Source organism: Pristis pectinata, chromosome 14, assembly GCF_009764475.1.
Source record: "Pristis pectinata isolate sPriPec2 chromosome 14, sPriPec2.1.pri, whole genome shotgun sequence".
NCBI classification, from domain to species: Eukaryota; Metazoa; Chordata; class Chondrichthyes; order Rhinopristiformes; family Pristidae; genus Pristis; species Pristis pectinata.
Window position 1 is genome coordinate 15,209,017 of NC_067418.1, and position 12,355 is coordinate 15,221,371.

The 12,355-nt window shown below is 41.2% G+C and overlaps 1 protein-coding gene across 4 annotated transcripts in view; it reads left to right on the forward strand.

Moving 5' to 3' along the window:
* The window catches only part of ano5a (anoctamin 5a), a 117,393-nt gene that overhangs the window by 81,799 nt on the left and 23,239 nt on the right, over positions 1-12,355 (forward strand). For all 4 annotated transcript variants that reach the window (XM_052029294.1, XM_052029296.1, XM_052029293.1 and 1 more), the window contains 6 exons: positions 797-912; positions 4,174-4,308; positions 6,203-6,305; positions 7,923-7,983; positions 8,181-8,332; positions 11,569-11,643. In XM_052029294.1, the coding sequence (XP_051885254.1) occupies positions 797-912; positions 4,174-4,308; positions 6,203-6,305; positions 7,923-7,983; positions 8,181-8,332; positions 11,569-11,643 (642 nt within the window). The remainder of the gene's footprint in view (positions 1-796; positions 913-4,173; positions 4,309-6,202; positions 6,306-7,922; positions 7,984-8,180; positions 8,333-11,568; positions 11,644-12,355) is intronic.

The following is a 12,355-nucleotide window of genomic DNA, read 5'->3' on the forward strand; positions in this document are numbered from 1 at the left end:
TTGTGGTGAGAATTGCTGCTATTATACATTGGCTGAGAGCCAAGTGGGAAGCTGCATCAGCATTGCACGGTTGGCATGGATACCCAGACTTGTATTGCAAAATTGATTTTAAGAATAGCACTGTGCATAGAGCCAAGAGTGTTGTCAGACTTGGAGAAGCTCATTTTTGGAGTGGTTTAATGGGATTCTGCAATATTTTGTGTTATGTTTTATAGCAACATACACTGATTCAGTCTATTTATGCTCAAAGAAATGATAATTTTTAAAGTGAGGGTGGGCATTATGAGAGTGAGCAGGTCTGCATGTGGACTTTCCCAGATTTTTTTTGGGTGTGATATTGGGTTAGAGCAGGATATTGGAGCAGCATATCTTGTGGTATCAGAGCAGGATGCTGTAAACCATAATTTAGAGCGTGATCTTTTGACCATAATCTTCCCTGAAGTATCCATCCACCCACTGTGAGGTGGGAACAGAGGTAGTGAGGGGTAACCTTGTTTTAAAATCTTTCAGACATGCACCTTGTATTTTGATGAGCAAACAGTCCACCCTGCAATGAGTGTGTGTTACTGGAAAAACTTCACCATAATGCAAAAATACATATTCCCTCTACCTTCAATAGAATTGTGCTAGTGTGTAGACTTCTAGATCAGAAATCCATTCTGAGGCAGGAAAAGAGATTCGAGGTGATCTTGTTACCAGTTGCTGAACAGATGCTGCTTTCACAGATGCTGCTTGAGTATTTGCAATATATTCTGTTTTTATTACTGCTATATGCTCATTGTGTATGCTTCTACAGTGTAGATACTGGAAGAAATCCCATGACCCCAAGAGTGAGAATGAGCGACACACATTATATAGACAGTGGGCTTGTTTTGGTCAGTTCTACAAGGAGCAGCCTCTTAACCTCATCAGGTGAGTCTTTGAAGTGATTGTATTGTATTGACTTGAAATTGAGGTGCCCCAATGGGCAAGCTGGTAAATGCTGCACCAGACCTCATCAGATGGTCTTCAAAGTTCTCTTTTTTTTTTCCAGACCTCCCACCTAGAATTGTGTCCATTTTCTAGCAAAAAAAAACTTGCCTCAATTTGCTTGGTTACTTTACAGTCCTGTCATAATTAAGATTACACTGGTTAGAAATAGAGTGCTCATAAATATGTACCATAATTGGGGTTCAAATTACAACCTGATCTGGACTAGCCATTAGAATGGTAACAATGTTAAATGGAGGTCAAATTTGCAGTGAAGAGCTTTGTTCCAAGCATAGCAAAGAAATTTTGGTGAGACAAACTGTTTACATTTTTTAAAGCTCTAGCTGAAAAAGAGCAAATGGCTTTTGCAACTGAATTAATGTTAACTTGGCTTGACGTTTACCCTCCAGAAAGTGCAAGTCCTTTGTTAAGACAAGATGTCTTCATTAATCACATGTACATTGAAACACACAGTGAAATGCACCTTTTTGCGTAGAGTGTTCTGGGGGCAGCCCGCAAGTGTCGCCACACTTCCAGTGCCAACATAGCATTCCCAAAACTTCCTAACCTGTACGTCTTTGGAATGTGGGAGGAAACCCATACAGACACAAGGAGAACGTACAAATTCCTTACAGACAGTGGCCGGAATTGAACCCAGGTCGCTGGCGCTGTAAAGCGTTACGCTAACTGCTACACTACCGTGCCTGCCCTAGCAGCCCATGGTATAGCTGTCATTTAATTTGGCATTGGCACCCAAGGCTGTTGCCAGGTGCGTTGGAGTTAGGCAGGTTTGGATTTCTAGATTTGTATAGCAAATACAAACACCAACCACCTTTCCACACTCCCCTCGGAGTCTGAATTAACTATGATTTCAGGTTAGTTTGCACATGTTCCTGGAGTTCATATGCTCCTGATTTTGTTATTAAACATTCATCTTCCTGTCTAATTTCTTCTTAATTCTCCATTTCAATTTTTTTTTGTAAGTCCCCTTTGTTTCTCAGGAGACTAATGTAAGAATAAGGTCATTTGGCCCCTTGAGCCTGCTTTGCCATTCTGATCTGTGTCTCAAGTTCATTCTGCTGCCCAAACCCTATTTCCACTTTGCTAGATGTCCAATAGTCTATTCATCTCCGCCCTGAATGTACTCTGTGACAGAGCATTCGAAACCCATCTGAGGTAGAGAATTCCAAAGATTAGCATTCCTTTGTGCAAAAGAAATTCCTCCCTATCTCATTTCTGAAGGGCCAATCACTTATGAACCACATTGATGAGCGCACTCTGTTTCCAATGTTTTATGAACCACTTTATCCTGGTGGCAGAACTCCACCTAAATAAATAAATTAAAGCAGTTGGCTTGTACAATAAAGCAAATATCCAAGAGTTTTTTTTAATTGGCCCATATTAGAGTCATAGTTGTACAGCATGGAAACGGGACCCTTCCACCCAACTTATTCAAGCCGACCCAGGTACCTTCCTGAGCCGGTTCCATTTGCCTGCATTTAGCCCATATTTTCTCTAAACCTTTCCTATCCACGAGGAGGCATACAGGAGTGAGATAGATCAGCTGGTTGTGTGAAGTCGCATCAACGACCTTCATTGAACGTCAGCAAGACCAAGGAATTGATTGTGGACTTAAGGAAGGGGAAATCTGAAAAAACATACACCAGTCCTCATTGAGGGGTCAGTGGTGGAAAGGGTGAGTAGCTTCAAGTTCCTGGGCGTTAACATCTCAGAGGATCCATCCTGGGCCCGACACATTGATGCAATCACGAAGAAGGCCCACCACCGGCTCTACTTCATTAGGAGCTTGAGGAGATCTGGTATATTACGAAAGACTCTTTCAAATTTCTATAGATATAGGATGGAGAGCATTCTGATTGGTTGCATTACCGCCTGGTATAGAGGCTCCAATATGCAGGATCTTCAGAGGGTTGTAGACTCAGCCAGCTCCATCATGGGCACAACCCTCCCCACCACTGACGACCTCTTCAAGAAGGCAGCATCCATCATTAAGGACCCTTGCCATCCGGGACATGCCCTCTTCTTATTACTACCATGCCTTCAGGGAGGAGGTACAGGAGCCTGAAGACCCAAACTCAACGATTCAGGAACAGCTTTCTTCCTTCTCCCATCAGATTTGTGAACGGCGCATGAACACTACTACCTCATTATTCCTCCTTTGCACTATTTAATTAATTTATTTTTTGTAACTAATTGTAATTTTTATGTCTTGCACGGTACTGCTGCTGCAAAACAACAAATTTCACGACATATGTCAGTAATAATAAACCTGAAAAATAAGAACCTGTCCAAATCTCTTTGAAACATTTGTCATAATACCCACTTCTACCATTTCTTCTGGCAGTTTGTTCCAAATACCCACCACCCTCTGTGTGGAGGGGGGGGGGGGGGGGGATAAGATTGTCTATCAGATCACTTTTAAGTCTTTCCCCTCTCAAACATATGCCCTCTAGTTTTAGGCTGTCCTACCTTGGGACAAAGACTGTGACCTTCCACCTCGTCAATGCCCCTCACGATTTGATAAGCCTCTTTGAGGTCACTTCTCAACCTTGCTTTGCTCCAAGGAAAACAGTCCTGGCCTATTCAATGTCTCTTCATAACTCAATTTCTCCAGTTCTGGCAACATTCTTGTGAATGACATCCTTCCTAAGGTACGGTGACCAGAACTACACACAATATTCCAAGTGCAATCTCATATTAATTTTTTTGATTCTTGGTTTCATAGCATTATGTATGCCATGTCTTCCTCTGTTAATTGATTTCTTTACTGTTTCAAGAAAATGTTTTTCATGTACTTCACTTGTTTCCAGTTCTGATGAAGGGTCTTCAACCTGAAACATTAAGTGTTTCTCTTTTACAGATGCTGCCTAATCTGTTGAGTATTTCCAGGACTTGGCTTTTGTTTTATTAGTTCTGCTCACCTTGGTCTAAAATGACTATGTCCATTGTGTAGGTTAAAGTAATTCACCTGATTAACATTAACCCAAGAGCCTGTTTTGCTTTTCTCCAGATATACATTTATAGCAGTTACTATTGCTTGATCATCTGGAAAGCACATCAGTGGGAATATATGTATGTGTGACAACATGTCTTTCAACAATATGATTTCATATCCCCAGTACCCCTCTGATAATTCTGCTAAGGATGAGAATTGAGATTGTGTACTTTGGTTCCCTCTTCCAGAAAATACTATGGAGAGAAGATTGGAATCTATTTTGCCTGGCTTGGTTTTTATACGGAAATGTTGGGAATTGCAGGTGCTGTTGGCTTCATCTGCTTTCTGTTTGGCTGCATAACCAAGGACGGCAATGTATGGAGGTAAGCTTTCTTTTGAACTTCGAGCTGTCAGGAGGAAAATATGTTTGACACCTTTGCACCTGTAACATAAGGAACACAAACTCTCCCCATCCATCTCCCAGTCCCCAATAATTCAATGCCCCATTCAGTTTTGTACTGAGACAGAAAAACGACGGACAGCAGATGCTGGAATCTAGACGAAGAACACTGCGATGCTGGAGGAACTGCTGATCAACTGTCTAGGAATGCTGACACTTGCTCTGTGCTGACTCAATGAGGACCTGTGTTTGGTGTGAACCTCTTTGAGCTAAAAGTGGGAAAAATAAATTGGAGATATTCAGGGGACCACAAAATGGTGGTACTCAAGCAAAATACCAATTGCCAGAAGCTTGGAGGTTGGATGCTACTGCCTGCTCTTCTCTGGATGCACTTTGTCTTTTTTTTAAAAAAAACAGTTTTACTTGCCTAGTCGTGAATCTGTGCTGCTGGACAGAGTCCAGCTTTCCATGGACACAGTGTAGTCCCCATTTGGGCACATCTTTAAAGAGATGTGATAGATATCAGATAAATTAAGGTCCTGTTCCTCTGGCACTGCTTAAATTCACATGCCTGAATTTGGACATGAATGCATGAGTTCACTATGAACCCTGCTGCCATTTTACCTACCATGTCCATGCTCTTCCTGATGTTGGAGAGATAACTTGGGTCATAATGCTATTAGAATATAGAATATGCAACATTACAGCACAGTACAGGCCTTTTGGCCCACGATGTTGTGCCGAACTGTTAGCCTACTGTAAGATCACTCTAGCCATTCTCTCCCACATCCCTTCTATTTTTCTATTATCCATGTGACTATCTGAGAGTCTTAAATGTCCCTAATGCATCTGCCTCTACCAGAACCCCTGGCAGCCTGTTCCATGCACCCACCACTGTGTGTGTGTGTGTGTGTGTGTGTGTGTGTGTGTGTATATATACTTGCCTCTGATATTCCCCCCTGTACTTTCCTCCAATCACCTTAAAATTATGCCCCCTCATGTTAGCCATTTCTGCCCTGGGAAAAAGTGTCTGGTTGTCCACTCGATCTATGCTTCTTATCATCTTGTACATCTCTATCAAGTCACCTCTCATCCTCCTTCGCTCCGAAAAGAAAATCCCTAGCTTGCTCAACCTATCCTCGTATGACTTGCTCTCCAGTCCAGGTGGCATCCTGGTAAATCTCCTCTGCACCCTCTCTAAAGCTTCCACATCCTTCCTATAGTGAGGTGAGCAGAACTGAACACAATATTTTTTCTAAGTGTGGTCTAACCATGGTTTTATAGAGCTGCAACGTTACCTCGTGGCTCTTGAACTCAATCCGCTGACTAATGAAGGCCAACACTCCATGTGCCTTCTTAACAACCCTATCAACTTGCGTGAGAACTTTGAGGGATCTATGGACTTGGACCCCAAGATCCCTCTGTTCCTCCACACTGCTAAGAATCCTGCCATAAACCCTGTATTCTGCCTTCAAAATTGACCTTCCTATTCTTAACAATTGCCACCGATAAGACAGCACAAGAGAACAAAGGAAATAAAAGGCCAAAAAGGATTATGAAACCCACCACGTCTGTTACTTTCACTGTGTGCAGCTGGCTTTGTTATAGGTGCTTTCCAAAAATGTTAACCTGTAGCAGGGATGGTGATCATTTCACCATCAAGTCTCTCGTCCTCTGCTGCTTAAAGATGGTATGTCTGCTGTAAGTTAGTCACGTGGGTATGAATAGCACAAGGTTTAACTGGTCAACCTCGAATGCTTGGCTGACTACTCAAAGTCAAACCTCCCTTTTATTTCTAAAATTAAATATATTTTGCAACTAAAATTATAAAATGTAGACTGGCATTTTACTGATCAGTTATTCCTGCTTCCCCACAGTGATGAAATCTGTGATGCAGAGATTGGAGGAAAGATAATCATGTGTCCCCTTTGTGATGCTTGTGACTTCTGGAGATTGAACACTACCTGCGAATCAACCAAGGTTTGTAGATCTAAACAGAACGCAGTACAATTTCAGACAACGGCACCTGCCAGACCTGCTCCACAAATCTTCCAGATGTAAGATGGATCATTCAAGAACACTGCTCCCTACATTATTTTTTTATTATTTATAAGATGCTTTTGAAGTTAATTGGGGATATTTCTCAGACTTCAAAACAGTGTGATATCAGTTTTTGCAAAACTATCTGTCCTGCTTGCAACTCTGTCTTCTTATTGTTACTTGTCAGTGGATAGTTTTAGAGTTCCCTTATTTTTTTCTTCTTCTTCTGTTGCTGGGACTTTCCATTATTTTGTAACTAATAGTCCAGGTAGGATTTATTTTATTGGTTTATTATTGTCGCTTGTACCAAGGTACAGTGAAAATCCTGTCTTGTGTACCGTTCGTACAGATCAATTGCATTGAGGTAGTACAGGGTAATATTAACATTTCAAATTTATTGAAACCATCTCCAATGGAAATTGAAGGTGAGACTTGCAAAACTCCAAAAGGATATGGGTTGCACACTTGTTGCAAATTTGTCCATTAACTTGGGGTGAACTCGGTTTTGCCTTGAAGTTTGCATGCTTTCCTTTCCACATTTGTTACAGATTCTTGAAGCTGGTTTCCTGTTGGTTACAAATAGTTGTCTATGAAAAGTAAAGATCCAGAGGTTCCTGAAATATTTTGCACATCTTTTCTGGGTTTATCAGCTGCCCGCAAACCTCTCTCAGCATGTTTTGCAATTTGTCTCCTAAAATGCCAATTATCACCCACCTGACCATCTTTTGACTTCCCCTCCCCCTATCGCCCCATTGCCATCCCTTCTCCACTGCACTCTCCCACCAATCTTTCCTCTGCCTATCACTTATCCCCTTCTGTAAATATCCATGGTTGTACAAATCTGCTGCAGGACATTTTCTCAAGTGGACCCTCCACACAGTTTCATGTATCCCATGGGTATTGATTGGGAACTTCTGGTCTCAGATGTTTTTTTTTGCTGTTATTAAATCCTCTACTGAAAATTAAGGTGCTAATTATTTCTATTGGAAAATGACTTTTAGGAGAGCAGGTAGACTCAACCTAAGCCCTTGGGAAACATGTGGTTTAAGCCTGGTGCTTCACCATGTGGTGAAAGAACAAAGCCAGAGGGACAGAAGTGTCCAAGGTAGTTATTTCAGTGGTGCGTTCAATGGTTTGTTGAGACAGAAGTATTATGATGTGCTATTTGTATAGATGTATGATGTTCGGGACTTATAGGCTGTTCTTTAACAGTGCCAGCAGATGTTTGTCAGAGTTAATTACAATAAGCTTTAGAAGCTATTGTACAACTGTATTTACAAAACTTCACACCTGAGGAAATAATTTCATGCAGACAGAGCATTTATTGTGTTTCAGTGATGCAAAAACAGGTTAAATTAGAAATAGCACGCTAGTACATTCATGCATAATTGAAATAGAAGGCTTTATTGGAGGTTAAAAACAACTAATTTTAAAAAGGCCACCAATAAGAGATTTTCCATTTCTATAAAACTGATACTGTAACCCACTCAATATTATACTAAATTTGAAAGATTGACATTGTTTGTTAATTTAGATCATTCTCTCTTATGTTTGCAGAATTCCCACTTGTTTGACAATGCGGCTACCTTGTTTTTTGCAGTTTTTATGGGAATCTGGGGTGAGTGTCCTGTTTGTTTGGTTGGAAGATATAAAGTTGCCTTTGTTTTAATGACATCCATGGAGAATGAGTCTGACATCTTTGACTCTTCTGGAATTTCTTGTGAAGATATGAGCTTCAAAAGTTAATCTTGAAGCAAGGATAAAAGCCTGGCAGGGTTAAATAATATGTGCTTTTTCTGTTTGTGTTTTGGGCAGTGACTCTCTTTCTGGAGCTGTGGAAGCGGCGACAGGCCAAGCTGGAATATGAGTGGGACCTGGTAGACTTTGAAGAAGAACAGCAACAGCTCCAGATCCGTCCTGAGTACGAGGCAAAGTGTACGCACCGCAAGAGAAACCCGGTTACTCAGGTGTGGCCTAAACTTCTGCTTCCTTGGGAGATTTCCTAATCCACCCCACCCAGACACTTTGACCTACCATCTCCATGCTGATCATCAAGCACCCACTTTATACCACTACCACTTTATTTTCCCCCATGAATGCCCCCCTGATTCTACCTCCCACATGCATACTAGGGGCAGTTAACCTAACCTGTGGGACAAATCTGAAGTATCTTGGGGAAGCCCATGCAGTTATAAGGAAACCATGCAAACTCCACACAGACAGCACCGGCGGTCAGGATTGAAGTCAGATCATCAGAGCTGCGAGGCAGCAGCTCTACTAGATGTGCCACTGTGTCGCCTCCCTGCATGAAGTAGAGTTGATGGTTGGGAAATCAAACTGCCACAATGCTCGATTCCGATGCATTGATAGTAATGTGCATTAACTCCTGATGGATGAGGCAGAGATACACCTGCACCTCTTTCAACCTCATCTCTACAGCAGTTGATGGGTGTCCTGACCACACGTTGAGAGCACCTGAATGGGCTGTTTTCCATCTGGTGAAACGGTATTCCATCTGACTGCTGCTAGAATAGCTTGTCAGTAGCGTTTCTTTGAAAGTAATTAACTTCTTAAATTGTCTATCACTTGTTAACCTAGTGAGCTCCTTTTCAGCTAGCATGTACATGATGGCTGAATGGCCTCCTTTTGTACTGCAAATGCATTTTTCTACGATTTGACAAAAAAAAATTGGAAAGGTCCAAATGAAAATTACTAACTTCATTTGATCTTTGAGGTATGTTATTCCCAGCCTGACCCGTTCTCTGTAATACTTGAGTGAAACGCTGAACTACCTTCGCTCTTAAACGAGGTGTTTCCTTAGTTTCTAACTTTAGCTGCATAGGCATTGTGGAAGGAATGTGACTGCATCACATATTGTAACTGGCATTGCTTCAATATCCTCCAATGTGACACAGATTAGTATTCCTTTTAATAAAGCTGAAGATGACTTGTAACAAACAATTCACCAGGCCGTTGATTGTCTTTGATCTTTCTTTTCCCAGTAGTAAAGGAGCAGTAAGGGAGAAGGATTGGGTAGGGATAAATCACATGTTGAAGTTGTAATGGTTTTCTGTAAGATAAACCATTTCATTTTAAGTTTGACATATTCATATAAAGATAAAGCCTAAAGATCAATAAGTGTTATTTGCCTTAACTTGTATCTGCTGATGAGTTCAGCAGTTAATATTTTGATGCAAGGAACAAACTGAAATACAAGGTATTGGAGTATGATCCGAGTTCACGTTAAACAGGATTGTGCTCGATCTAACTCGCCTTCTGCCCTCGTCCGCCTCTATCCACACATTCATCCGAACCCTGCACTTATTTACGGCAGGACACAGTGGTCCCATTGTAATGAAGGCCTCCCCTCTGCTGCTCAGTATGGCCCTGATCTCTCTGACAACTTGCTGTGGTCAAAGGCATTTGATATTCAAAGTGATTTTTTTTTTGTAGAAACAAAAGTTTAAATGGGTTTAAATAGTTTACAAACAATTTAATTAAGGACTTGAATAAATATAAAGTGAAATAATTTTTAAAAAAAACTTGACCTGAACTTTGCTGATGTTAAGCCGAAGGCCTCTAGCCCCTTTGAGTACATTCTGGAGCTGCTGCTGGACTCTGAGTTCATTGGCAAAGCCAAGTGATCAGATGCTCTGACATCGAACCTCCAGTGCACATCCAACCTGCGTGTTGCAATGTACAGATGGTAAACTTCGTCCCACATTGGAACTCGATCAGGCTCGATGGTGAACAAAACCTAGTGAATGAATAGAAAAGATCTTAAGAGAAATATCACGATGGTTGTGAGACAAACCCCCACATTCTTTTCCGAGTTGTTGATGTCTGATCCCGAAGCTCTGTGCACTTCTTTGTTTTTGAACACAGCACCTCAAAGGTTAAGTATGGTGGAAGTTACAGGGACCAGAAGTGAAAGTATTGCCCACTTGGCTCACTGTAACTTGAGCAGTTTGAAACATTCGCCCTGTTGCACATTTACATCAGCTGCTTCCATACCACAAAGGCCACTCCAAATCTCCCCACTCATTCCAAGAGAGGTGCCATGTAATTTCCTGGCTGGAGTCTCAACACTTACTATTTCCCCATCCTCTTGATACCCTCTGCTCAGTGACAGTTGCCTGCACAGAGCCAGCTTTAATATGATTGGCGTGGTCTGGGCATGCTCTGTAATGGCAAGCTCTACTAACAGAAATGCTCTCTGGCTCATTGACTGTCAAAACTATCAAACATTTTGAATATTTCTGACATGATCATCCAAAAACTTTATTTTTTTTAGAAAATAAATAACTGAGAAACACTTGAACACTATAAATACTTGATTTAAATTGAGCTAATTCTATAACTCAATCAATTAAAATAAATGTACCTTGCCTGAAATTAGTCTTGCTCACATGCCATTTTTCCCCTCTGGAAACTGGAACTTTAGTTCACCATCCCAGTCTCTGTCTGTGACATCCACACTGCTACAACGAGGCAGAATGCAAGCTTTAGGAACAACACTTCATCTTCAGCTCTCCGGATTTGATATCAGATTCTCTAACTTTAGATAACATGCTGTTTCTCCCATCTATAGGAGGACAACTTCTACCTGCCACCTTCTCTCTTTTCCTCTTGTTAAATAGTCTGGCTTGTGGGGCATGACCCAGTATGTCAGAACCACATCAGTAACAAATTACATAGCCATAGTAGCTTAACCTGATCCCACCTACCACCTGTCTTTACCATCAGAGAAATTCCCTTAATTCCACCCACATTTTGCTGCTACCAAGCCTAACTCAGTTTTTGCTTTGGATTTACATTTTTAATTTATATTGGCCGGAGAAGCAGTAAATGTATTCACATTGTGGGTCTTTTAAGTAGTAATTTTTATTGGAGAAGCATAATGTCTTCTTTGGGTAGTGAAATTTATGTATTTATCAAAAACTGGCTGTGCCTAAGCAAATACTGGATCAGAGGAATTTTCCTGGATTCTGCCAGGAATTCCTCAAATTACTAGGAATCTTTAGTATGAATTTTATCAGCAGTTATCCAATCTGATAATGTACGGTATTTACTCATTCACCGAGACTATAATTTTGAAGACATTGGTTTTTTTGAACAGCCTTAAAATCCTGTGTAGCATTATGACGCTTGAGAATAAATACTCTGTTTTTGCACTGTTCTAACATATGCTCATCAATTTCAGGAACTTGAGCCTTACATCCCAATATCAAATCAAGCACTTCGTTCCTTTCTATCGGGGGTTACAGTCCTGTTTTGGGTAAGCATCTTTTTAAAATTCCTCAAAGCCAAACCCTGGTTTTAAGTAGATTAAGAACAAAAGGATGATGTCAGTTTAGTTACCACCCATTTTGATAATTCCTCACTAACGACTTGCATCCCAATGGGTCTTGGCACATTTTCCTCTCTTGATAAAACACATCAGTATTAAATCATAAGTTGTGGTGTTGAAGTTGGACGTGGGCAGGGACATGAGAAGTGGCATTGGATGTTCCTCCACTGTAGGATGTGCCTGATTATTTTCAGATGAAGGCCTGTGTTTATCGAAGTGTTGCTAACAGATAGCTGATGCCATTTTAGGTAAGACATCTTTTATTAGTCACGTACATCAAAACACACAGTGAAATACATCTTTTGCGTAGAGTGTTCTGGGGGCAGCCCGCAAACGTCGCCACACTTCCGGCACCAACTTAGCATGCCCATAACTTCCCAACCCATACATCTTTGGAATGTGGGAGGAAATCTGAGCACCCAGAGGAAACCCGAGCACCTAGAGGAAACCCACACAGACACAGGAGAACGTGCAAACTCCTTACAGACAATGGCTGGAATTGAACCCAGGTTGCTGGCGCTGTAACTGCTACACTACCCTTTTCACACCAATGATCACATCAAATTTTGCTCCTTCACCAAATTTCATCTGATTCAGTATTCCTTGCAACCATTTAGTATCATTACGTTATATATAAACA